Below are 24,780 nucleotides of genomic sequence, written 5' to 3' on the forward strand. Positions count from 1 at the left end.
ATTGAGCTAAAGAAAAGTGCTCTGTCACTTGTGTGCCTTTTAACAGAGCTTATTCAATGACCAAGAGCAACTGCCCTACTTTTGTGGATGATGACAGTCTGAATGTTTTGTGTACACTGAGATACTGGAACTGTCTGTCAAATAAAATGTCTGGTCAAGATGACCAATAAAAAGGTGTTTATAGACCAATGGAAAAAAAAACTTTCACATGAAAGAGATCAGATTGTCGCTGCATGCAATTTTTTTCTTCTTCTTCTTTTTTTTTTTTGTTTGGACCAGATTGAAGCAGGAAAAAAAGCAAAAAGCAAGAAAACTGTGATGGTTAGGAGGACGGGGGGAGGAGGGGGAGGAGGGGGAGGAGGAGGGAGGAGAGGGAAGGAGGAGAAAGAGGAGAAGACAAAAGATTCATAAAACTAAAGCAGTTGTGGACGACAGCAAAAGTTGTGAGTACAAGTTAATTCTGCTTCTTTTTCACCTGATTTTAGCACATACTGTAGGAAATACACTGAGTGGCATCTGTACATGCAGGATATCTCACATCCAGAGATTGTAACTGAAGATGATTGATGTTTCCTACTGATCTGATGTAAACATGAAACGTAAAGAGTGGATGCTTGGCTGGTTAACTGACTCACTTCAGACTTTATATTTATGACTGTGTGATGTGTGGCTGCATACAGAGTTCAGGAAGTACAAGCAGTGAAAAACATGTCACTCTCACAAACAGATCAACAGAGGCATGCACCGAGCTAAACCAGGACAATCCACAGTTCTCAATCCAGTAATTGCAAATGTGTGACTCTGGGATTATCGGAGCAGAAAGGACACAACTTGTGACAAAACCGTGATGCTCAGAGGGGCTAGCGATGATCTTACAGTTGGAAAGCGGCGATATGTTCTATGAAAAGAAAGTTGGAAAAGAATGTGCGACTGTAACAGAGGAGGGGCGGTGGGGTGCTCAAATAGGGCACAAAAAAAAAAAACACATTCTTTTGAGAGAACTCACGTCTTGGACTCCACAGTTACACTGACACATCATGAGAGGAATGATGCGGGGTGGGAGAGAAGAGAGGGAAGGAGGAAGAGTAAGAAAAGGAGTGAGGGAAAGGAGAAAAACACGCTTCCACAGGTAGAAAGTGTCATTTCAAACTGCTTTTAATAGCTGCTCCACTGCTGCTTTAGGTAATTGTTTACAAGCAGTAGGAAGTGTACAAGTATACGCTGTGCAGACTATTCCCCAGCAAAATGACATCAGGCACTCTTCAACAACTTGTCTGTTATCCAAAACCATGGCACTACTCTGTGTTTTTAGCTGGAGCAGAAACTGTAAGGAAAACATTACAGTGACCAAGCGGATTAAAGGAAACATAAACAGCACAAAAATGTTGAGCGAGGATATTGAACAGTTCCACTCTGTGAAATCACCCTGACTCTTTTCCTCTTCGCTTTCCTCCAGCTCGTAAAGCTCACCTCTTACAAGTTGAAGGAATGGGCAGCCTTCCAGTGGTCCTGCTCCTCTGCAGTTTCCACGGTAATGCTGCCAAACAGTACACACAAATCATCCTGTTTAATTACGGTTGAGTCGCTGTGTGTTTGTTTTTATGCTGCGAAACACTCCCCTCATGTGGTTTCTGTTCCACAGCGCTCACAGCTGTAGCCCAAGAGCAGCAGACTGGTAATGCTCTTCTCCTCACATGTTAGATCAGGCCGAGTTGTGTTGCATGGCATCTGTCCACCTGTGAGTCATTGCGCTGGGTCGCTGCTTAGCATGTGATCCAAATCTGATTGGGTTTTCTTTCTGTGTTTGTAGAGAGCACTGAGGCACCTGGAGGCACCTTGCCAGCCAGTGAGTGACAGCAGATTGGAGATGACCTGAGCTGCCTCTCAGGAGGCCCCATGAACTGCTGGCACAGTGCTTTGTGTGCTTCATCCTGACGTTGTGACTGATGCAATTTCAATGTCGTCTATTTTCTGTCTCTGCAGACTGTAGGGAGGAGATGTATCCTTGCACCAGGATGTACTCGGTTCACCGGCCCATCAAGAGATGCATCGGTGCTCTTTGTCTCTACAGGTGATCTGCAGTTTACCTGCAGAATGACTTTTGTTAGTTAGCAATGATGTGTTAGTGTATAGCATCATCCATGACTGTTTCTTGAGCACGCATGGAGTATTATAGAGATCAGAAGTGGAATAGGCACTCAGACCCACTCACAAAGTAGTGACACAGCAATGTAAAAATACTCAGTGACAAGTAAAAGTCCTGCCTTAAAACCCCTGCAAACTTTTCTCTCTGTCATTAAATGTAAGCAGCAATGAAAGTTAAAGTTCACAAACACATCCTTAGCTTTTGTCTATTAAGAATTTAACACTGATCTGCTTCAGTGTGAGTGTGGTTTGATCAAGTTTTGACTGTCAACCTGAGAGCACGCAACCTTCAACTGTCACCAGATTTTGATTCAAATGTTGCTGAACTCTCATTGGTGGACAGGTGTCATGTGATGTCACCTCCTCAGCCACTTCGAGACAGTGAGAAGAGCAGAGACAAAAGCAGAAACACAGAAATCTCTCATGTGAAACAACCAAAACTGCTCTGACTTTGGCAGAAAACGCGGTGTTCATGTCACACTGTCTTGCTCATAGTAAGAGGCAGATTCAGTGCCTTTGAATTAAAGAATATTACCATTATCAGCAAAATGTACTTTAAAAGTAATAAATATGCAGCAGAATAGCCCCTGCCAGTGTATTGATATTACAAATGATATTATTGAATTATTATTAATGCATCAACTTTTAAGCTGTGGTTTAGTTGGAGATAATTTTCACAATTTTTTTTACTGTCAGCCAATTTAATCTAAAAAATGATTAGAAACTGATAACATTTTGTGTGTAAACCCTTAATCACCAGTCAATCCCCAGATAAATATGGTGGTCTAAAAGCATTTGCAGAAGAACAGAAATACTTTGAGTGTAAGTTGAGTAAGATCGGTCTTATAATGTTTTAGTGACTGCAGCTTCACGCTGTCACACCAGGTCGAACGGTATCACCACAGCTCTCTTACAGTCCTCATGATGCTATTGTATTTCTGATGCAGCCTTCCTCGCGTCTATGTGATCAACAATGAGATCTGCGTGAGGACTGTGTGCCAACAGGACGAGTATCTGAAAGGTGAGGCGCTCTCTAAGTAAAACAAGCACGATGTCAGGTACGTGAACATGCATTTACAGAAATCTCTCTCTCGTATATGTCAGCTGAACTGTGCAGAGAGCTGTCCGGGTGGCCCAGGCGTGTTGAGAGGTCATCTAATAGGAAACCCTGTCGCAATCGCCGTAGCAACCCGAAAACCTGGGCAAACAAGGCCTGATGGGCCCAGGATGGCGACGTGACCACCAGTGAGCACAGAGCCCCTTAGAGACAAAAACAAGGATCGTCGTCATACAAACAACTCATAACACCATAAATCCACCTCTCACCACCTGGGGGTCTCTTTCTTTCTCTTTCACACACACACAAGTGTGCTGAGTCATATCTATGTTTATGTATTAGTCTTCTGTGTGTGAATACTGGAGGTGTGCTCATTTCATCTGTGTGTTGTTGGACACAGATCATGTCAATCATGGTTTACGACCCATTTAAAGTACTGTAGTAATGGGCCTATAGCAGCACTGAGTCGTTTCATTGTACAAAGAAAGACCCACTGTGTCGTGGATTGCAAGGTACTCATCAACAGTCCAGTATTAAGTGCACTATTGTATCCAAAAAAATAAAGCTACATTTGTTCATGAGTTATTTGTTTATTGATTTCTCTGTTGATTTGGAAAAAAAAAACAAAACAAATGAAAGTTATAGTCATTGACTGATATCTTTATGTTTTTCTTTGCATATACATTTCCATACACATATACAGTTTGAATAACAAGTAACATTTGGGAGAGATGCATATAATTTAAACCCTAAACAAACACTGACAAACACCAGCGGGGCTTTACGCTCGCATAATCTCTGCGTGTTTCAGTCAACATCCACCATCACGCCACTTTTTACTGTCATCTGTCACAACACATGTGCATGTGATATCAGCACAACATAATCCACCTGCCAGTTTGCAATATCACAAAAAAAAAACACTGCATCAAACACAAACTAGCTTGGTCCCACGTTGCATTTGTCTGCATCAGAATACCATACATAACATCACACCTTCACACAGTTCAAACTCGTTTGTACACTACGACATGCTGCGGCTGAGACCCGATCACCTTCTTGTAAAGAAAGAAGGAGGTGAAGCTCTACCCAGACTGACGGAGCAGTGCGGAAACACCGACCTATTCATTGAGCAGGAGAGAGGGCACGACCTAAATGACTCACCAGTCCCATCTTTAACAGCTGTGCTGAGTTGAGATGACATAACATGAACTAAATCATCTGTTTCCCCTTGAGGCAAAGATAAAAGCACTTGATGCTTCTTTCTTATGGTAACACCCAATCGCATCCAACATTCCTACTTCTCTTTGTACTGATCTACAGTTAATACACACAGTGCCCAAGACCCATCCCCAGTGAAATATGTGTTCAACAGCTGCAGCTCAATTTGACATCTCTCTCAAAATGATGCTGTAGAGCCACAAAAGCCCACTGGAGAGTGCTAGAGAGCGCAAATATTCTGTAAATCAGCTACAGCTTCACACGCCTCGTTCAAGTAAAATCATTTCGTGGTAAATTTCACTATAACCTAAGTCTGAGATTTGAACTATCCCTGCATTAAATGTGGACTTAATGCATTACTAACCACACAGACAGACTAGACTGCCAGTCAGTGCATATCGTCAGTCCCACTGCTGGGAACTTGGAGAAATTACAAGCTACAGTACGACAACAGCAACGACAATAATTACAAACTACTGACAATATATACATCGACATAAATATTCTCTGTACATAAAATTCATTCACAATTCTATTTTATTAAATTTCATCATCAGATGTTTCTGATCATGTCTCCCTTGATCATATTTCCATGATGTATACTCTACGATAGAAATGAGCAAATGAAACGCTGAGAGGGGGCCAAGGCAGAGTTCAAACAGGAGAATGTAAACTAGAGCGCTAGAGTGGATATACAGAAGGGCAGAGGGAAGATGATCCCCAAGAAGGATGGGGAAGGACAGATGGTGGAGATGGCCTATAGCTCTAAATCTCTCTAATTAAGACTGGACTTCGAGGGTGGGGTGTATCTCTGGCTAAAGGCAACAGCTATGAGGAACCGAACTGAAACAAAACAAAGTAGTACAGGGAGTTACCCTGCTTGGCAGGGAGAGATACGGGACCCCATCACGGGGAAAACAAAGTTGCAAAAAGTGCTGCATAAATTTACAGAGAGAGAAGAAGAGGGAGAAACACAAAACGAATCCCTCCTCACTTCGAGGACACAGAGTCAAAGTCTCCCAACAGGTCGGAGCTGGCTGTGGTGGCGGGGTTGGATGGCGCCGCTGAGTTGGAGTTGCTGGAGTCCAGGTCGAGCAAAAAACCTGGTGGTTCAAAAACAAAACAGAAACATAATGCACGACTGAAAAAGTCAGGAAAATATAGATCTCTGATGAAGTCTGACGATATATTTTGCTGAAGGGTCAGTTCACCCAATGTAGCAAGTTCACCCTTACCCAAGTGGCATCTAGCCATGCAGATACTTTCAGCATAATTTACTGAAGTTTGAGGTATCGACCTCTGAAATGTCTGCCACCACCCGAAAACAATGGAGGTGAGTTGAATTTCATTTGTGCTGCAATCAGTCTCTCACTTACTCTGCACAATCCACACACCTTATTATTTGCTCAGGACTATTTCTTTGGCAGAGAGTATTTACAATGAAAACTGTTCACAGTGGAGAAATCTCTTGTGTAAAGACAAACTGCTGCTGAGTTTTTCAACAGCTTGGAGCACCACAGCCAACATTACATTCACCTACATTGCAATTCACAGGGCTGCAGACATCACAGAGACAAACCTCAGCACATGAAACCGAAACCATGTGCATGGCGAGATACCTTACGTACGGAAAAATATGACATTTAGTTAAGTTTTGTAAGATAAATGGATCTATGCGATATCAATTCTACAGTGGGCCAAAGGGAAGAGGGGAAACAACCATTTTAAAGGAAAATTCTTGTATTTTACAACTAGAGTCTACCTCATAGTTTTGGCTAGTACTCCTGTAGGTCAGTAAAACACTGCTCTCATCACTTTCACTGTAAAGATTGTGGCTACAAGTGCTCCACTGGAAACAGCTTTAAAACAAACCCCAGTGGGGCCAAGGAAACACAAGCTTTCAACAAGGAAATAACTTTCATCTGCTTTATTTTGAACATTTACATGAACTTTCATTCTGTATAACCTCTGAGGGGCCACGTCACACTCGACACCCCACTGTAAATGAAACAGCTGCGCCGATATAGAACAACCTGCAGCTTGAAGATGGACGTAAAGCTGCAATGCAATGGACCACCGGGGTAATAATGATTAACTTAACTAACTTAACTCCAGATTATAATCTAACTTTAACACATCAGCTTATTAAGATCACAAAATAATAATTAGAAATAATTTAAAAAAAAAATTGCAATCAGTCATGAAGTACGAGGCAGACTGTAGCATTACAGTCACCTACCAGTGTCACTTCCTCCTGCAGATGGTTGTGTGTTGTGATTGGTAGATCTGGATGAGGGGGGAGGGGCTAACTTGCCCCCAGGAGGAGGTGGAAGAAGTCCGAAACCACCTGAACTCTGCGGACGGGACCGGTCCTTCTTTTTTGATTGCTGGAGAAGGTACATTTAGGAGAACGAAAAACGGGTGAGTGTGTGTGTGTGCGTGTGTGTGTTTGTGCAAGTTCACCAACTGCCTGGTCATTTGGTTTTATAATGAAAGCACTGCACTGATTGAACAGAAGCTCACCCCAATATTGAGAGTAATGGTCTGTCCTTCTTTGAAGCCGAGGTCCAGTTTAGGAGTGGTGTCTGGAGCCTGTGCCTGCTTCTTAAGTTCATCCTCCTGTTTCACCCACCTGGAGAAGACGAGGACGGGAGACAAGATGACATGCAGAAGGATTAAAGTTTGTTTAATTAACTGGAATAAATAAATTCAGCACTGAATTAGTTAGGATTCATGACACACTATAAAGCCGCTGCCTACTTGAAGTGGTCCTGGAGGGCAACATTGAAGTCAAAGGCATCGCCTCGGTCTCCAAAGCCAATGCCTATGAACGCACTGCGTCCTATGACAGATACGTACACAATGAACGAGTTTAATATGAGATGTGTGAGACGGTACACACAAAAACATGCTTAACCTGATTTAATCTGTAGGCTACACTGAACAGTTTCCAAGATTTGGCATTAAAAAAATAACGGTGCATCAAACTGTGAATCATCCTCTGTTCTCTTTTAATTATGGGCACATTTACAAAATATTTATGGCTGAGCAACAAACAGTTTAGTCACCGTTGTCGTCCTGGATGCGGAGCACAAAGTAACGGCTTGAGTCACTGACTGTTTCCACTGCAATGCCAGGGAACTCGTCCACTGGTGCCTGAGCAAACAGCTCCCCTGTAGGTTGGAGCAAAAGAAATATGTTCATCATTTATTTGGCAAAATGATCCAGTGGCAATTTGGATCACAAAGAGAGACTAAAGAAATTCGCACTGACTCGAGTAAGAAACTCTCCGATTTAAAACAGGGACGGACATAAAATGTTTTTTCTGCATAAGAAAAAATGTTTAGGATGGATTCTAGTATTCAAAAACAGGCCAATAAAAAGTATCATTCCAGGACATCATTCGTGAAATACACTGAAAAGGAAAGAGATTTTCAGCCTGTTTGCTTCAAAATGAAGTGCGTGCTCGGACATGGGGCTGCTGGGTCACCTTGGAATAAATGAGTAACAGAGAGGGAGATGGCGAAGCATGAGACTATGATTTACAACAGCGGCAGAGACAGTAAACAACGGCACTGTCCTGTCTGCGTCTCTCTCACCAGAGATTTTGTCTTCCAGTTTCACGTAGGCCACTTTGCCCCGGGCCGTCAGACGCATGCGTCCTGTCCAGTCAGGAGCGTCCAGCTTCCAATCGGCAGCCCTGGGGACGCAAACACACAGGCGGTCAGGGAGACGGCGTGATGTAGGTGAAGTGGTGACAGCGGTTTATGGAGACTGATGTCGAGACGGAGGGGAAGAACGGGCGAGAGCAAAAGGAGACAGGAAAGGACATTTGTGTATGTTATTGTTATGATTCGTCCAGCACTCACACACACACATTCCAGCTCAATGCTGGCTATTTTCTACGTGAGCCAAACGTGACTAAGGCATCGGACGGGCATTTCACTGAGACCTGAGGCTGAAATATTACATCATCACCCTTACTCACTATACATATGGTCACTGGTTAACCAATCATGTCTCGTGGGACTCAGGCCTATGCTACTGTTTGGCTGGTATAATGTCCACTCAGATGCAGCTGTGGCGGGTCAGGCTGGAGCACCAGCCAATGAAAAATGGGGTAAACAATTCAATGTCAACCTTTTTTAACCACGCAGCAGTTTTGCGGCATGGTCACTTAAAAGCATATATAGAGGGAACACTGTCTTTCAGTTGGATGTTAAAGCCCCTTGTCATCAAAAAGCATGGACCCTACTGAAGTGTCCTTGAGCAACACTTCTTTCCAGCTCCAGGGATGCCGTTCTGTCAACTTTACTTAAAGGGTCAGATAACCAAGAATCTGTGAGAACAGAGCATCAGCTAGCTGTCCTGTGTCATCACTTGGACTTTTAAGCAGTGTGAGCGTTATTACACGTCATCGTCTGATGTGCTACTGGACGGAAGCTGGAACACGGACGACAGAAATGTATCCAATCCAGTTGCGTCCCTGTTAACCGTGAGTGGGGCAACGCAGCGCAGGTAGAAACGCCAACCGCCAGTTACGCGTTATCCGTAATGACCTTGTAAACACGAAGCCACGACGACAACACAAGCAGTACGGCCGCCGGCACTTCAGGCTGCGTGATTAGTGGATGAGCTCGGTGGGTAGGTCGCCGAGGCAACGGCTGCAGCTCGCGGATGCTGGGTCAGAAAGCACGTCAGGCCGCTGCCCCCCCCCTCACCTGATAGCCCGGTTGGATGCTCTCGGTGGGATTCGGTAAACGTTGACTTCAGGTTTGACACAGAGGACCGACTCGTACTCGGACTGACCCTCGGTCGCCATCTTGACTTGTCGGGTGCACGCCGGTGGTGGTGGTGACGGTGAGTGGTGTGTCCGCGCGGCGTTAACGGCTACGTGACCGTAATAGATGGTGTACTCGCGCACCACCTTGTTTCACTGCCACGGTGTTCGGGATGCCCTTAAAGGGGCATGCCACCAATTTTACACGCAAAGGTCAGTTCACTCATCATGGGGAGTTTATCTGAGCAAGTCAAAGAAAAGTACTCCAGTGACATCACATGAGTACAAATTTACAGAAAGCTTACATTAGAAACTGGAGCATGAAGTTTGAAAGACGTGAGCGTTTACCAGACAGAAAAACTTGCAGTCTGACTTATTGCACTTATGAAAGTTCTCTCATTTATCACTGGAATGCCCCTTTAATCTGCTGTCCTTTAACAGTGTGTAACATTCATTACAATCAGCAGTTCAGATAGCTGAGTTCACCACTTAGCAAAGTAGTTTTAGAGTCATCTTTAAAAAGCTACTAGCTAAGTTACGCTAACGGCTCGCAAGCTCCATAACACGAAGTAACATCATGAACACAGGACAATATCTGACTGTATATTATTTTATTTCACATGACCATGTTGCTACAGAAACAGCAAGCAGCATATATCTAATGTTAAAGCCTTGCAGCAACTTGAAAGCTATTTTTCTCACTTTTTCCTCATTTCTCAGCTTAGCAGTTGTAGTGATGAACAAACACCAACACGTATTTTTCTCAGTAGACTTAATGATATAATTAATGGAAGAGGTCACAGTTGTGTTTCACAGTCCAAGAAGCTTGAAGGCATCTCTTAAATCTTCTGTTTCACAGGGCTGAGAGAGAAAGAAGGAAAACATATTATTATAAAAAAAATAATTTTTGGTTTGACCTGATCCTGTTGGTTGAAGAAAAAGCATGCAGGGTGGTCTAATGTCTACCTGGAGGATGCGATGGAGTTTTCTTGTAAGACGCACTGAGTTTTGGTGCAGCTCTTCCCAGGCCTTGAAGTTGCTCTGCTTACGAGCCACAAATGTCTGCCAGCAATAGAAGAAATCTAAAAAGAGACAAAGAAATACTCATTGTTTTTTAAATCCAGAGAAGGATCGTGATAAGGAAAACTAACTCTCTGTCTTTAAATATACACATCTGCCACATATACACAGACGTCTGCCTCCACCTTTATAACTCATTACGGTGATCTGCACGCCGGCTTTTTTCAACATTCTTAGGCCCTCTCTTTCACGGCTGTCCTCCATGTCACAGAAGTAAAGGCGAGAGACGAAGATCCTGAGGCGAAGGTTGGGCGTCTGGCTGAGGAACTGGCTCAGTCTGCTGGAGCAGTTAGAACAGGGAGACCAGGAGCAGAACCAGGTGATGGAGTAACTGAGCCTCTTCTCTCCAGTACCTCCATACCCCCACAAACCAGGGCACAAGGCTCCTATATAGCGCAGGAACAGCAACTATGGACATATCAGAGAAATGTTTCAATTGTTATTTTCTGTCTTTCCCCTGAACCCCCCACCCCCCACCCCCCCATCGTGACCCACGTCACTCACCTCTACATGGCAGCCATTACGATTGCGGAGGTGCCCAAAGTCAAACGTTAATGTGTCTGGCCCCACTCGCCTCTTCACTACAAAGCAGAGGTATGTCTCATGCCTGCCTCTTGCCCAGCGCACGTTCTTGTAATGGTAGATGAACTTTTTTCGGGGCAAAAGCACACTGAGACAAAGGGAGAACATGAGAAATGTGCCCTTTTTGTTAGCTAATGGACTGTGGTGCAGGTAGAACAGAGAAGCACACTACAGTGGGCACAGTATAACTCATCTACAGAAGATTTAAAGTGTTTTTAAAGGCTACTTACATTTACAAAAACAAGGTTCTGGGAATTTATCAGTCATCACATTTTAATCAGTAATAATGCCATTCTCAAAAGTTAACCAGCGTTGTTGGTGACTGATAATCTCGGTAGCTTTCAGCAAAGACAGTCATTTTATGCCGGGAAAGTCTGAAACAAATTCTGTTCAGGAACTAATAAAATTACCATTTTAACGTATTATTAGTCAGATGACTCACATGCATTCTGGTTTTAATGCAATAAGTTAGCACAATAAACTCATGTAAAACCTGTGGTTAACCAAATGTGAGTGACGGACAGTCATAAGACAACTAACATTCACTGCTTCTTTTTCTTGCTCTCAGTTTCACAACTTTTAGCGAAAGTCATTAATACTGAAACCTCAATTTGTAGTGCTGAAAGGTGGTACAGTACCGGAGTTACTGAAACAGAATTCCACTGATGAATATCTTACGTTGGCTTCGAGGTGTAATCGTTAATAAACGTTTGTGAAAAACTTTTTTTTTTTTTTTACATTTTTTCCATTTAATAGCATGCATGTGTAATCTATATATAAATATGTGTCAAACAGAAAGACATATACGACAGATAAATAGAACGTATCCATTTTGCTCACCTGTCTAGCTTTGTAATCATTTTGAAAGGCGCGCTTTGCTTTGTCACTCAGCAGGCGTGGGCAATAAATGAAGGTGAATGAGAAAGAGTGAAAGTGTGTGTGTGTGTGTGTGTGTGTGTGTGTGTGTGTGTGTGTTGGGGGGTTCAAGGGAGGGAACTGAGAGCATATACCTCTAAACATAAACATCCTGCATACAACAGTGGCAGCTTCTGGTTGGACAGAAAGATTTTCAAAGTAAGTTCAGGGGGCGTGATGCAAACGAGATGGATGGGTTGTATTGTCTCGCTGCAAAACAATTAAATCTATAAATAAATTACTTGTTTGCCAAATTCTTTTGAATGGCATCATGGTTTTTATGTGTTTTGAAAAATATAACATCGTAATGATTGAGGCGAAACCATTCATTTGGCACAAGGCAATAAAGGAATGTTATTGGGGAGGTAGATTACACAACACAGATTTTACAATACAACTTAATTTGAGTGACCACACATGAGAGGAGTGTTTGACGTGATTTGTAACCTTTGGAGTTTTTCACAGACGTCAGTAAACTCAGCCAACTGGCTGGAACTTTCCAAACACTAAAGACTCATCCAGTCACTGGCGTCTCTGCTTTGGTTTCACCAGATCATTAACTAAAAACTTTCCAGATACCTTCTCACCTCGATCTACAGCGGAATCGCCACTGACCTCTCCCGCTTTTCAGCCTTTCCACCTACCGAGACCCCCACCTCAAGATTTGGTGGACACATGTCAAGACCTCCAAGGTCTGGGAACGTCCAGACCTTGGAGGCCCTGACACCTACTTTGTCCTCTGATCTGGGTTTTCCCAAACTGTGTCAGGCTGGGAGCAGAACTGTAATTGACCTCCCTCACCCTACGTGTCTGCTAGAACGGCCGGCCAGCTGACTGACCACAGTGTGTGGATAAATCTCACTCATAAGCCTTTGAACCATCAGATGTTGTCATCCGTCCTTGCCAAATCAGGATGTGTATTATTTTGCTCTCGTCTTTTCTTTGCTATGTCTGTTTTAGCTCTGGCCTAGTCTGCTCACTCAGTGGCACTGCATGCAGGCATCCTGCTTTCCCATGACTCCCCTCACCCTCTCATGCACTCTGTGGTTTGGGGAATTCACCGTTTCCCAGGGTGGCTGTTTTTGGAGCTCATCTGTGTGTGTGCCTGTGTGTGTGTGCCTGTGTGTGTGTGTGCCTGTGTGTGCGCATGTGTGTGTTAGCCATCTGTATGAGCATGTCATTAACACAGTCTATATGTTATACATCATCTGGAACAAATTTATCTAATATATCCTATGATTGTGTGGTGCCCCAAAATTTGGAGTGATTCATGTGTATGTGTGTCTGCATGGTCTGAGCGACCTCACATCATATTGCATTACTCTGACGGTGCACTAAGGCTAATGTCTCTGCACATTTGATCTTGTGTGCATGTGTCTTTTCTGGACTTCAAGAGGCTGATCAAATGCCAAACTATATGTAACCACTTCCCACCCAGCTCTCTGGGTTTGACCACAGTTGACCAAGGTCATCTCACAGTCACACATGAACGCTCACGTGCACAGCTCTTGTGCTCTGCCTGTGTGTGTGTGTGTGTGTGTGTGTGTGTGTGTGGTGGAGTAGTACAGTATGGCCAGACATGGCTGTGCATTTAACCCGTAGTCAGGGGCAGAAACCGGGTGTAGGAAATGCCAAGTCATACTTTCCGAAACCCACCCGCCCACGCCCTGCACACGCGCACTCAAACACTCACACACAGCCATACCGTGCAGACGCACATGACCACAGTCACAAACAGACTTTCTTTCCAGTGTGTGAACTCACATCTGTTTCCTGACAACAATAATAGCTACAGATCGGGCGGGTAGAGGCCCGGCTTAACAGGTGTCTGCTCTTTTGCAGGCATGAAGAAACAACCTGATGATGACCAAGAAGTGTCACCAGTAAAAATACAGCTTTCACAGAGTGAAAATGGGCTGACCACACACTTACTCGTGCAAGTAATAACACTGTTATGTTACTGGGTGTCTCAGCTTTTTCATCAAAGTTAATTAAAGGGCTGTGATTTTCCACTCCAGTTTGCATGATTTACAGTTTGTAGTATAAAGCCTGTATTTGTCTTCACATCAGGTGAGATATGCCTCTTTCCCACACAAATAAACATGGTGCAAACATCCTGTGGTGTTTATCTGTGGCCCACTGATGCTATACTGACATCGTCTGAGGTTAGATGTGTAGGTAGCTGTGCAATGCGAGCGTGAGGCCTGCTAACCATATTAAGGTTAGCCTCAGACTGGGGCTGTGTGCATTTCCCCACTTAGTCACATAAACTGTCATTCACCTGCAAACCACACACATTCTGAGTCAGGATACCAGATGCATGAATTTATGTGCTAACTTTTGAAACAATAATTACAGAGTAGATTTATGTGAGATTTTGATTAACTCTTTGCAATTGACACCATATTCTAGGGCAGCAAAAATTACTTTAATCACAAACTTATTTATATTTGTAATTAATCAGTTAATTTAAAATTTATTGAGGCTACTACAATTGAAAACTCAAAAGTATTAAGGTTTTAGAAAGCATACAAGTCCTTACATTTGAGAGGTTGTAACCATAAAGTTTAATTTTAACTTGACAATTAAGATTACATTCATTTCTGTCAGTCAATTGTTCAAGTAGCAGTTAGTGCACGGAAGTATTTTGTTAACAACATAAAAATTGAAGACTTCTGAATTCTCAACATAAAATATAACAAAGATAATCAAAATGTGAGAACGAGAACGCGGAAGCAAAGGGAAGCAGCGCTGTTTTTGCAGACTCACGGAGCCACATACTGTACGAAAAGGAGAGCAACGACTGCCGACGAGCGCAGAAAGATAAAAGCAGTTAAATTCTGCACATTCACATAAACCACACATACTTCCTATACAGTATCTGTACATCCTCCTACACATCTGTATGGTTTCACACAGAAACAAATGTGAGCAGTCACACACACACACACACACACACACACACACACACACACACACACATTGTGCTCAAACGTTTAAGAACCACAAAAAACACATATTTAGGAAACACATTTCACAGAAATATTTTATTTCATTACAAAACGATGAGAACAGTGTGAGTTATGAAAATGGCGAGATGGTACTCTATATGGTGAAAAGGTTAAAAAAAAATTACTTAAAACAAACAACAGCAACACATAAGGTAAATAAATACTGGCATAAATAACGCAAATATCCAATAAATTATTAACTTAAACAAATATCCAAACACGTTGCAGCAGAGATCCACAGACTCAAAGTCTTTACCTTTAGATATTCCTTCCACTTTCTTTTCCACATGAGTCCATCGCCCCTAAATCACAGGTCTTTATAAAACACCTTCGTGAGGGGGTATCCCAGAAAGCCTCTCTCTGGACTCTCCAGCTTCCTCTCCTGCTCGTCTTCTTCGTCAGTCCCCTCCCCAAGTTGCACATAACCGAGCTTCTTGAAGAAGACCTCCCCCACTTTGGAGGGGTAGGGGATGTGTGCGTACACTCTGTGAGCGCCAGTCTCCCTCTCCCTCTGCTCCAGACTCTGGACCAGCAGCCGGCCCAGGCCCTCCCTGCGGTACCAGGAGCCCGTCACCAACCTGCAGATCCTCCTGATGCCGGCTCGATTCTCGCTTTCCCGGAAGATGCACCCGAGGATGTCACCATCGCAGTCTGCCACCCAGACCTGCCCCGCTGTCTGTTCCCTCTCTGGGGTGATCTTCTCTGTTGACATGTCTGTGTCCTTTTCTCTGGCTCCAATTCTGCGCCTTGGCTGCATAAAAGAAATAAGATTATTTGACTGCAACATTTGGTCATTAGAATTAAGTGAAAACTACCCTATTCCAGCAAACTAGAAGACCAACCCTTTTAGTCACTGGTGTCTTGCCACTGATTCTACAGTAGGCGTTCTGCAGTGTCTCCTCCTGTGTCCCTCTGTAGCTGCTTCCCACATAGTCCCAGTAGGGACGGCTGCTGCCCAGGACCCCTGTGGACCGCGGCATGGTGATCTTGAGAAAGACAATTAGCAGGAAGACAGGAATAGCAAGGGCCAGGATAAAGGAATGGACGAGGCAGCGCAGGACTGAGGAGAAGACAGCCAGGATGAAGAGGCAGAGCGGACGAGTGAGGATGTGGAGGATGAGACGGTTTTCTGTGCCTTCGCAGCCCTCCTGCAGAGAAAAAAATCAGCAAGAGCTTCACAAGGACAAAAGCAAATTCCCACCATGATTAAAGCACTATGTCTAATTCTATTGCACAAACCTTAATGAGGGCTTTGACCACCTCTATGTCGTCCTCCTTCATCCTCCTCATCACCACCTGATGCAGCTCCAGCTTCACCATGTTTACCCTTTGCTCTCTGACAGGAGGATTGTTTGCTCTATGCAAACTCCAACATCCACAGTGTGTGAACGGGAACCCTACAAAAACACACTTATTTAAGGAAGAGTGCACGGACAGAAGGTTGTCATTTTCCGGCAGAGCTGGTGACAGTGAAGCTGATCGTGGTGCAGACTGACAGAGGTTAATGTCGTATTGCGGTCTCTATACTCTGACAGGCATGTTTTCAGTTGAACTGGGTCAATGAATTGACAATCATATTTAGAAATGCAGTACATCTCTTCCACACTGAGCCAGTACTTGCAGTGTCACATCACAGCCACGCTAGCTGCAAACAACAAAGACAGATGGGGATTATCGAGGATTTGTATCGTGCACGTGTCACCATCATTCTGTAACGTTGCTTGCATCTTACACGCCATTCTGCTTTTCACCAAGGGTACAGGCGAAAGTGAAGAGACCTCGTTCAAATCCTTATATGGTTATTACATAGTGCTGCGGTCTGTCCTGACATATTTAGACCCCCTGCTCGTGCTCTCACCCCACATTTCCGCTTACCTTGCGCACCACACGACTCGAATTAACCTGAAACCTGGGATAAACACTGCATGCAACGTTTTCCCCCAGTTTGTTGTGAAGTCCGCGCAGGTTTGGCACGCTTTATTCAACGGCCACAGAGTCGTTTCTTGCGGAAAGAAGGAATTCTGAATACAGACGTACTCTGATTTACGTCCCGTCGCACGTTCTCAATGAGTCGACCAACGCTATTTGCGTATCTACAATCCGCACAGCGTACGGGCTACGTGAATGACAAACGCGACGTAACGGCGCAAACAGCGTTCCAGATGCAACATTTATATGTCAAACCACAAGAAAGGAAAAAAGCAAATGACGAAAGGTATTGACAGATTTATTAACAATTATTAACTATTTACTTTAAACATTGTGAAGAAAGTGGGCCATGTACAACAATGTACAACATGTTCACAAAAACGTATTTACTTAAACTGCCAACGACAGTATCATTGAAACTAATATATTTAGGAACAGTCCGAGGTCCATGTACAGCCTATTTGAATGTATAACATTTCTAGTATGTGGCACCATGGGATTACAACACAGTACTCATCTAACTGCATGTTCTCCCTCAGTTCCAGGAGAGCTCAAATTGACTAAAGTGCTAACACACTGAGCCCACAAATAGTGAGGCATTCATTCACTCATTCACTCACTCACTCACACTTTCTTCTTCTCTCACATGCACACCGGTCTTAATTAGAGAACTGCATCTCTTTATTAGGTATAGGTCCATTTCTTATCGTGTCTTTAGTTGATGTTTGCACCTCTGTGCTGTCTGTGGAGTTGTGTTCCTTCACAGACTTTTCCTTTACCTCTGCTGTTACACTCTCAAATTTCACCTCACTGCTTTGGGAGATCTCTGCATCCCCTCCCCTCTCCATTCTTCCTTCTCTTAAGCTACTGGTGCTGACCTCAATTATGACAATTTCCTCTCCGCCTTCCAGTTGAAATATACTTTCCATGGCTGATCCACCCTCGGTAACCCTGCCACTTGTGGCATTGCAACCTGCCCCTTCCTCTCCCATCATTTCCCCCTCACCCTCTATCAGGGCTATCATCTGCATACCCTCCTCAGTTTCCTGCTCCATCTTGGACTCACCCCCAAGTTCAAACACCACCTCCTGCCCATCAAGTGGCACCAAGCTTTGGGTAGGTGTGCAGGAAAGCTGCAAGCTTGTTTCTTGCCCTTGGCTGAAGGTGGCGCTGGATGGGCCGCTGTCCTGTGCCTCAGTGTGGAAATGAAGGACATAAGACTCTCCCTGGCTGCCATCCTCTCCAGCCTGTCTCTCTCCCTGCTTTTCCCCACCCCATTCATGCAGAAGTGACATCATCCCTCCCTTATCTCCCCCCTTTTCCCCTTCACCTTGCCCATTTGTCTTGAACTGCAAGACAAGTGATTTTCCCTCCCCACCCATTCCTCCATCCACTGCCTCTCCCGATGTATCCCCTTCAAACTGGAACACGTATGACCCCCCGCCCTCCTCGATATTCATCCCCTCCTTTGCCTGTCCTTCATTTTCAAAACACAGCACAAACTGTTTCCCAGCCATGGTCTCCCCTGTCCTTATTTGCCCCACAGTGGTATGGGGGTTCCTTTCTGGAGTGGCAGGGACAGGAGCAGAAACTGATGCTGTGGCTACTGTGGTGGCTGGTCTAACCATGGAAACAGCCGATGGAGGTCCTGAGGTGTCCACTGTGGGGGTTACAGTGGTGGAAGATGAAAGAATTGGGACAGTAGTGCAAGATGTTGCCAGGGGACAGTGGGACACTGTGGGTACAGGTGATGGTGATGACTCTGTGATTGTACTAGCAGCAGTAGTGGTCTGTGCGACACTGGTCACATGACAGTTTGTTACTAACAGAGCTCCACCTGCAGCCTGACTGACAGGAGGTGCGGCAGATTTCTGAAGAGTAGCTTTTGGTTTACGTCCCCGTCTGCCCCGTGCTGTCCGTGTGCTTTTCCCTAATATGGGCTTGGTCAGCAGGGAGTTGGCTGAGAGAGTGTGTGTTGGCGTGGCAGCAGGAGCGTTTGCATTGTTATTATTGTTGGTGATTATGATCCTGGTCTGCTGTTGTTGCTGTGATATGGTCGGAAAATGGGGTATCTGAGTCTGTGTTTGGTTTAGGACGGGTTGCAGAGCTTGGATAGTCTGAAGCACTGGGAGGGTCTGAGGCTCCGGAGCTGGTGGAGGGTTGTTCGCTGTCGGGACAAGAATCAAGCTGGACTGGCTGCCATTGTTGGAGGGGCACTGCAGGAGGAAGAAGTTTTGGGGCTGGGACGGAGGCGGCGGTGGTGGTGGAGGAGGAGGAGGAGGTGGAGGGGCTGGTGTAGGGGATGACAGAGGAATGAGCTGCAGGCCGCTGGCTGTCTGAATCATAAAGTAGTTCTGGGAGGTGTTGGGGGGAATATTAAGTGCTGGCTGGGACACAATCAGGCTGCCATGGTTTCCTGAGGTTTCCAGAGTGATGGGGTTGAGCAGGGTTGTGGTGGTTGTTACTCCTCCAACACTGGCTTTCACAGCCACTCCATCTTTAGCTCCACCACCAGGGCAGGGCAGGGGAACACCACTGCCATGGGTGCGGATGTGCCTCTGCAAGTAGGAGTGCATGACAAACTCCTTGGAGCAGTAAGGGCATTTGAAGTCCTTGCTTGAGGAGTGCGTGCGAAGGTGGAGCTGGAGGTTGGAGGAGTGTGTAAAGCTTTTATTGCAGTGTGTGCACTGAAAGGGTCTCTCACCAGAATGGGTGCGTTCATGCTGCTCGCAGAGGAATATCAACAAGAGGGTAGACAAATGAAGAAAACAGGTTATGAGTTAAGACAGATTTGTTCAATACAAACAGTTTAAAATCCAGACGAGCTGATAGCTGAACCTGCGCAGGCCGTACTCACCTGTTTGAGGTTCGACGTCTGCGAGAAAGACTTTGAGCAGATGGAGCAGGTATGAGGCCGCAGTCCAGAGTGCATCTGACTGTGTCTCCGCAGGCAGCTGGTGTTCTTGAAGGACTTGCCACACTCCTTACACACATACGGCCTCTCGCCTGTGTGCTGCCGTAAGTGGTACTGATAGTGAGAGCTCCACTTGAAAGTGAGAGGGCAGTGGGGGCACTGGAAGGCCCGAACGCCTGTGTGTACCTGGGTAAGGTGAACATGGAAAAAAAAAAAATGCAATTTACACTTTTAGGCATTAGGTTTTATTTCTTTTACATGTTCTAACACTCAATCATACTTAAGTACATATTTATAGCGCAAAAAAAGTGTCAGTTTGTGGTTGTTGCTATTGCATTTGTAAATCCAGTTTTTTCAGTGTTCACTGCAGTAAAACTTCAAGAGTGCAATGAAATCCATTTAATGTAACAAATGTAATTGTTTTTGATAAATGTAGCTCAAGACTGCAAAGATCCAAATGTGTGAACAATGCAATCAAAAGTTACAACTAAAACATTGTGTGATAACAGCAACTTCAGTCACAAGAAAGATGTAACTACAGAATGTGTTTCTGCATTGAAGGGGAAGTGTTTTGCTTTTTGGGTTTGTCTATTGGAGACTGCATTCATCTGCGTGGCTGTGAACCACGCTCAGCAGCTGCAGTGCTTGTAAACTAGAGAAATCTTAAGTTTTACGATGACATTAATGATAAGCTTTAGCTCCACAATGATGATTCTCTCATTTGGAAACCTAACTGGTGTGTAAATTTCTTGCAGTGGGCCTTACCCTCTGATGGATTGAAAGCAATGACGACCTCTTGAAGCTTTTTCCACACTCAGTGCAGCGGTAGGGCCTTTCCCCAGTGTGATCCCTCATGTGATATTTCAGCCCTGATGAACCTTTGAAGGCTTTTCCACACTCTGAACAGCGGTATGGCCTCTCTGTATGAGAGTATGTGAAAATTGAAATAAAAAATGACATATAATACAATAAAACAGAGTCAACTATTGTTGTAAACAGAGTAAAGAACAACCTCTTTATGTGGAAAAAGACATCAAGTAAAGTTCCCTGGCTGCTATAAATGTATTATACAACCAATCTGATACTGGTTACAGCGTGGCTAGTTTTGCATAAAGAGGACTGCCAGTGCGTAGGGAAAGCATATCATACCAAAACACAGGAGCGGAGTGCTTGGATCATACTTCCTATTGTATGATCAAATCAATCACTGTCTCCATGTCAAAATGCAGCTCTGTGTCTGTTCTGCTTTGAAAATGCCTTTACCTCCAGCAGGAGTGCTCTTGCTGGCTCCCGTCTTTTTGGGGGCTTTGGTCGGTTTGGCCGGTTGCTCCTCCTGCTCCTCACCGACGGCAATGATGTCAACGTGGATCTCCCTCTGGCCTTCCTGCTGCTTGTCAGCCTGGCTGGGAGAGGAGGGGAGGGGGAGAGACAGGGAAAGGGAAGGAGGGCACACTATCTCAGCCTCCGCCTCGGCCAGGAGACGCTGCTCAGGGGTGTGGGAGTGTTGGTGGGTGAGGAGTGAGGAGAGAAGGGGGAAGGAGCGGTCACAGGCGGAGCAGCTGAACTGGGAGCGGGACTGTGATGAAAGAGAGTGCATCTGGACACACAGAAGGGGAACACAGGAGGCAAAGATGATTTGAAGATAGATACATCAAAATGCATGATACTGATTTCAATGCTCAATATACGATACATTCCTGCAATTTGTACAACTGTGAGAAGAGCATTCTCACCAGTGACACATGTCTGTTGAGGCCACCACTGGTCTTAAAGGTCTTATTGCAGTAGCCACATGACAGCCCTGCCCATGTGGTTCTGGCCTCTGGCTGAACGGTCTCAGAGCTCTGAGTCACCTCAGTGAAGCTCTGCAGCAGGTCAAACTGGGCCTGGGTGGTGCCCACATTCTGAGGACAAACCAAAGGAAGTAATGCATATCAAAAAAGCCTTCAGATTCAAGTCAAGCACTTTAGAGAGTAGGTAGGTAATTACATTATACAGACAGATGAGTGTTTGTTTTGACCTTCGAGAGTACTGCCATTCTAATCCATGCCACATTACGAACAGCAGTAATCAGTAATAATCAGACTGAGTTGCCCTTTTGTTTCACTTCATCTATTTAGCCTGACACTCTGTTTATGTTAGCTTGTTCTGTTTTCCTTGTGGACATTTTTGCCGGCCTATTTTTCATAACTGTAGCTAGCTAGCTAGAAGACGATATCCCCATCTCTAATCCCACTTGCTAACCTCTGATTGGTCAATTGTTTCTCTAACCTGTGGGGACAGCCATCAATCAGACCTATTTAAACTGCTGTACAAATCTGTGATTCAGAGGTCTGTAACCAGGCTACATACCACCCCCTGATGACCTGACTCCCTATCTACAGGGTTTATTCTCTTCTCACATTTATCCATTTGATCCAATCACTTACGGTATTACTGCCATCTGCGCCCTCCGTCAGTCCGAGGAGCACCTCTGTCGTGTGTCCATTTTCAGCCACTGTCGTCGTCTCCACCACCTCCTCAAAATCAGCCAGCAGGTGGCCAGCTCCCACAAGCCCATCCCCAACCTCCATCCCTGCTCCAGGCCCGGCCTCTGCACTGGCCCCATGTTCCTCTGGAGCCATGTGCATGGACTGGTGCTCCTCTAGGTCTGTTCGTGTGCCAAAGGTGTGGCTGCAGCTGCCACAGCTGTACAGCAGCACACTGGCCCCGGTGTCTGTGCTCAGGTGAACCTCTGTCCCAATGGCCCTCGATGCACACACGTCCCCCCCTGAGGATGTGAGGGTGAGCTGGGGGAGAAGGCTCGGATTCTGGCCGGACGAGGTGGTTGACAGGAACACTTCTTCCATCCCCACCCCGACTCCATCAGTTCCTTCCTGGCTCACAAATCCAACCATGTCCGTCAGCATGGACGATGTCACTTCCTCAGTCCCTACCACCACCTCCACTACCTCATTTCCCTTCTTTGCGTCCTCTCCCCTCTTCCCCTCTTTCCCTCCTGCGTTGAGGTTGGAGTGGGAGTTCTTGTGCAGAGCCAGGTTCGATGAGTGTGTGAAGCTTCGTCCACACTCACTGCAGATGTAGGGCCTCTCACCTGTATGTATCCTCATGTGCTGCCTCAGGTTGGTAGACTGAGTGAAGGATTTGTTACACACTGAGCAGGTGTAAGGCTTGAGACCAAGATGGACATTCTTGTGTCGCCGCAGACTGCTTGAGTTCTTGAAGGCCTTGGGGCAGGTGTCACAGGGGTATGGACACTCTCCAGTATGCTGCCGCAGGTGATACTGGTAATGAGAACTCCATTTAAAGGTCAAAGGGCAATAGGGGCACAAGAAGGTACGCACTCCAGTGTGCACGCTCTGATGGACCTGGAGATGGAAAGAGGTAGATTTATAAGCATTCCCTTTTTCCAGACATCCTCCTCCATAAAATAACTTTGTTTGACATCTCACCTGGAGCAGAGAGGAGCGTTTGAAGGCTTTGCCACAGTCCTGACATTTGTAAGGCTTCTCCCCTGAGTGAGACCTGCAAAAGGAGAGTAACCATTCAGGAAGACAGCATTACATAACAGTCATTACACAATGCAACACTTTTCTTGTGCTACATCTTATTTGCTGCCACCAAATACTTTTGTTATAATATGGATGATTTATGGGTACCGTTGGTGGTAGAGCAGAGCAGAGGAGCCCTTGAAGGCCTTGGGGCAGAGGTTGCAGCGGTATGGTCTCTCATTGTTGTGGCTCCGCTGGTGGTGGGTCAGCCTGGACGACCACCTGAAGCTCTTCCCACAGTCCATACACTGGAAGGGATGGTCCGACTGCTCGGGCTGCTGGGCTGGGCCTGGCACGGACGACGTCACCATGTCCAGGACCACCTCTACTCCACCCTCTACCACTGCCTTGTCTCCATCCACAAGCTCCCCTCTGTCCCTATCGTCCTCACCATCCTCTCCTGAACCGAGAAGGGATGGGAAAGGAGAGAGGGAGGCGGTGGACTGAGGCGGTAAAAGTTCTGCTTGGACCACTAAGGCCACTGAGTTAGCCATTACCAGAGCAAGCTGGTAGCAGATGAAGGTACTCCTTGGATGCAGGTGTGGATTAGTTTTGGTGCAGTATCATGGTTTTTTCTTTCACCTTTCCTTCGTTCATATTTTCTTCTGTGTCTTTCACAAATTCTTTCCCTGTCAGCCACTGGAAACACCAGCTGTCATCCCAAGTAGAGAGCTGAGGACAGGTCTGACATAAAGTGAAATGGAAACACATGCAGTGTTATAACTTGGTAACTCCTGGTAAGAATGTCCCCTTTAAATTCCACCCTGCCTCCCTCCCTCCCTCCCTCCCTCCTGTCTATGAGGCTGGTCCCCCACCCCCCCTCCCTGCTGTCTTTCCTCTGGCCGTCAGTCCGCGTCTGTCCGTCCCCGCAGTGCGGTGCCTACTACCAATACACACACAGGGGTGACAGCTAAGTTACACATGAAGCTACTTTATAAAGGTATCTTAATTTATCGACCAGCTGTGCGAGCCGACACACAACACCCAGAGGAAATATCAGTTTTTACTGAATCAACAAAAACAGCTACTGGCCTTCATTTAACGCCAAGTTAAACTAGCCCTCGTCAATGCGGAATAGCGTCATTAAACTGCTCGATAAGGATGTGCATGAATTCAGGCCGAAGCAGTACTCACCGAGCATCTTTACCTCATCTTAAAGCTATATTGTTGATATTATTAAAATGAACTGGGTACCGCAGTGCTAATCCACACAACCTTAACAATAAACACAGCGCAAACTAACAGCAGTTCTCCGCCCGATGCCGCCTTCTAAGAACAGCGACAGCGATTGGCTGTTTGCTGCAATAGATGAGCTACTACTATTGGCCAGGAGCTTCAACAGACAGATTGACGTTTTTAAATGTTGCTTACAAAAAAACATTTCTAATCAAATATAATGAAAAGCACGTATCGGTGATGCATCAACACTCCGAGGTCTCCTGAAGTGATTTCTAAAGCTTTATTCACAATGGATCTGTATTCGTTATAGTCTGACTCTGGCGCACAGACTTCTGGGTAACGTAGTACCAGTGTGACTGCCCTGACTCCCTTCTGTCTCAGCTTACGTTGTTGGTTAGGTGAACCATGGTTATCAA

General features: G+C 45.3%; 5 protein-coding genes across 6 annotated transcripts; 1 reads left to right on the forward strand and 4 right to left on the reverse strand.

The window, feature by feature from the left end:
- The first annotated feature begins 352 nt into the window (after nucleotides 1-352).
- mfap5 (microfibril associated protein 5) lies at nucleotides 353-3,783 on the forward strand. Its single transcript, XM_076737724.1, has 7 exons — nucleotides 353-443; nucleotides 1,457-1,531; nucleotides 1,643-1,675; nucleotides 1,811-1,846; nucleotides 1,984-2,071; nucleotides 3,093-3,166; nucleotides 3,250-3,783. Exons 2-7 carry the CDS (start codon nucleotides 1,489-1,491, stop codon nucleotides 3,360-3,362), a joined length of 387 nt encoding a protein of 128 aa, XP_076593839.1. The 5' UTR covers nucleotides 353-443; nucleotides 1,457-1,488; the 3' UTR covers nucleotides 3,363-3,783.
- A 58-nt stretch (nucleotides 3,784-3,841) lies between these two features.
- LOC143324914 (adaptin ear-binding coat-associated protein 1-like) lies at nucleotides 3,842-9,318 on the reverse strand. Its single transcript, XM_076737722.1, has 7 exons — nucleotides 9,145-9,318; nucleotides 8,023-8,123; nucleotides 7,492-7,596; nucleotides 7,184-7,265; nucleotides 6,947-7,055; nucleotides 6,663-6,810; nucleotides 3,842-5,526 (listed from the first exon to the last, which is right to left on the reverse strand). The coding sequence occupies exons 1-7, from the start codon at nucleotides 9,243-9,245 to the stop codon at nucleotides 5,414-5,416; spliced, it is 759 nt and encodes a 252-aa protein (XP_076593837.1). The 5' UTR covers nucleotides 9,246-9,318; the 3' UTR covers nucleotides 3,842-5,413.
- Nucleotides 9,319-9,875: 557 nt separating this feature from the next.
- On the reverse strand, nucleotides 9,876-11,352 carry aicda (activation-induced cytidine deaminase). The gene is made up of 4 exons (XM_076737798.1): nucleotides 10,788-11,352; nucleotides 10,409-10,691; nucleotides 10,170-10,285; nucleotides 9,876-10,064 (listed from the first exon to the last, which is right to left on the reverse strand). The coding sequence occupies exons 1-4, from the start codon at nucleotides 10,971-10,973 to the stop codon at nucleotides 10,014-10,016; spliced, it is 636 nt and encodes a 211-aa protein (XP_076593913.1). The 5' UTR covers nucleotides 10,974-11,352; the 3' UTR covers nucleotides 9,876-10,013.
- Nucleotides 11,353-14,326: 2,974 nt separating this feature from the next.
- nat14 (N-acetyltransferase 14 (GCN5-related, putative)) lies at nucleotides 14,327-16,811 on the reverse strand. The gene is made up of 4 exons (XM_076736239.1): nucleotides 16,667-16,811; nucleotides 16,031-16,188; nucleotides 15,634-15,939; nucleotides 14,327-15,542 (listed from the first exon to the last, which is right to left on the reverse strand). The coding sequence occupies exons 2-4, from the start codon at nucleotides 16,109-16,111 to the stop codon at nucleotides 15,099-15,101; spliced, it is 831 nt and encodes a 276-aa protein (XP_076592354.1). The 5' UTR covers nucleotides 16,112-16,188; nucleotides 16,667-16,811; the 3' UTR covers nucleotides 14,327-15,098.
- Nucleotides 16,812-17,002: 191 nt separating this feature from the next.
- On the reverse strand, nucleotides 17,003-24,447 carry znf628 (zinc finger protein 628). Of its 2 annotated transcripts, none has more exons than XM_076737818.1 (9): nucleotides 24,320-24,447; nucleotides 23,294-23,869; nucleotides 23,087-23,159; nucleotides 22,064-23,002; nucleotides 21,368-21,538; nucleotides 20,898-21,231; nucleotides 20,400-20,554; nucleotides 19,578-19,820; nucleotides 17,003-19,443 (listed from the first exon to the last, which is right to left on the reverse strand). In XM_076737818.1, the coding sequence occupies exons 2-9, from the start codon at nucleotides 23,677-23,679 to the stop codon at nucleotides 17,380-17,382; spliced, it is 4,365 nt and encodes a 1,454-aa protein (XP_076593933.1). In that variant the 5' UTR covers nucleotides 23,680-23,869; nucleotides 24,320-24,447; the 3' UTR covers nucleotides 17,003-17,379. The 2 variants fall into 2 exon arrangements, with proteins under 2 accessions (XP_076593933.1, XP_076593934.1); XM_076737819.1 differs by having other exon boundaries at nucleotides 23,294-23,585; nucleotides 24,320-24,380.
- Nucleotides 24,448-24,780: the final 333 nt, after the last annotated feature.

Source organism: Chaetodon auriga, chromosome 8 (genome assembly GCF_051107435.1).
Source record: "Chaetodon auriga isolate fChaAug3 chromosome 8, fChaAug3.hap1, whole genome shotgun sequence".
NCBI lineage: Eukaryota > Metazoa > Chordata > Actinopteri > Chaetodontiformes > Chaetodontidae > Chaetodon > Chaetodon auriga.

What these genes read in the sequence shown, in the direction of transcription:
- aicda (XM_076737798.1), bottom strand. Translation starts at nt 10,973, where the DNA reads ATGTTCTCCCTTTGTCTCAGTGTGCTTTTGCCCCGAAAAAAGTTCATC. An exon ending in GTAATGGCTGCCATGTAGAG is followed by an intron (nt 10,692 to 10,787) that starts GTGAGTGACGTG and finishes ATATGTCCATAG; the next exon opens with TTGCTGTTCCTGCGCTATAT. An exon ending in AACTCCATCGCATCCTCCAG is followed by an intron (nt 10,065 to 10,169) that starts GTAGACATTAGA and finishes TTTCTCTCTCAG; the next exon opens with CCCTGTGAAACAGAAGATTT.
- mfap5 (XM_076737724.1), top strand. Translation starts at nt 1,489, where the DNA reads ATGGGCAGCCTTCCAGTGGTCCTGCTCCTCTGCAGTTTCCACG. An exon ending in AGCCCAAGAGCAGCAGACTG is followed by an intron (nt 1,676 to 1,810) that starts GTAATGCTCTTC and finishes CTGTGTTTGTAG; the next exon opens with AGAGCACTGAGGCACCTGGA. An exon ending in ACAGGACGAGTATCTGAAAG is followed by an intron (nt 3,167 to 3,249) that starts GTGAGGCGCTCT and finishes CGTATATGTCAG; the next exon opens with CTGAACTGTGCAGAGAGCTG.
- nat14 (XM_076736239.1), bottom strand. Translation starts at nt 16,111, where the DNA reads ATGGTGAAGCTGGAGCTGCATCAGGTGGTGATGAGGAGGATGAAGGAG. An exon ending in TGGTCAAAGCCCTCATTAAG is followed by an intron (nt 15,940 to 16,030) that starts GTTTGTGCAATA and finishes TTTTCTCTGCAG; the next exon opens with GAGGGCTGCGAAGGCACAGA. An exon ending in AGACACCAGTGACTAAAAGG is followed by an intron (nt 15,543 to 15,633) that starts GTTGGTCTTCTA and finishes TCTTTTATGCAG; the next exon opens with CCAAGGCGCAGAATTGGAGC.
- LOC143324914 (XM_076737722.1), bottom strand. Translation starts at nt 9,245, where the DNA reads ATGGCGACCGAGGGTCAGTCCGAGTACGAGTCGGTCCTCTGTGTCAAA. An exon ending in CCATTACTCTCAATATTGGG is followed by an intron (nt 6,811 to 6,946) that starts GTGAGCTTCTGT and finishes TACCTTCTCCAG; the next exon opens with CAATCAAAAAAGAAGGACCG. An exon ending in TGCAGGAGGAAGTGACACTG is followed by an intron (nt 5,527 to 6,662) that starts GTAGGTGACTGT and finishes TTGAACCACCAG; the next exon opens with GTTTTTTGCTCGACCTGGAC.
- znf628 (XM_076737818.1), bottom strand. Translation starts at nt 23,679, where the DNA reads ATGGCTAACTCAGTGGCCTTAGTGGTCCAAGCAGAACTTTTACCGCCT. An exon ending in AACGCTCCTCTCTGCTCCAG is followed by an intron (nt 23,003 to 23,086) that starts GTGAGATGTCAA and finishes TTCCATCTCCAG; the next exon opens with GTCCATCAGAGCGTGCACAC. An exon ending in CAAGAGCACTCCTGCTGGAG is followed by an intron (nt 20,555 to 20,897) that starts GTAAAGGCATTT and finishes ACTCTCATACAG; the next exon opens with AGAGGCCATACCGCTGTTCA.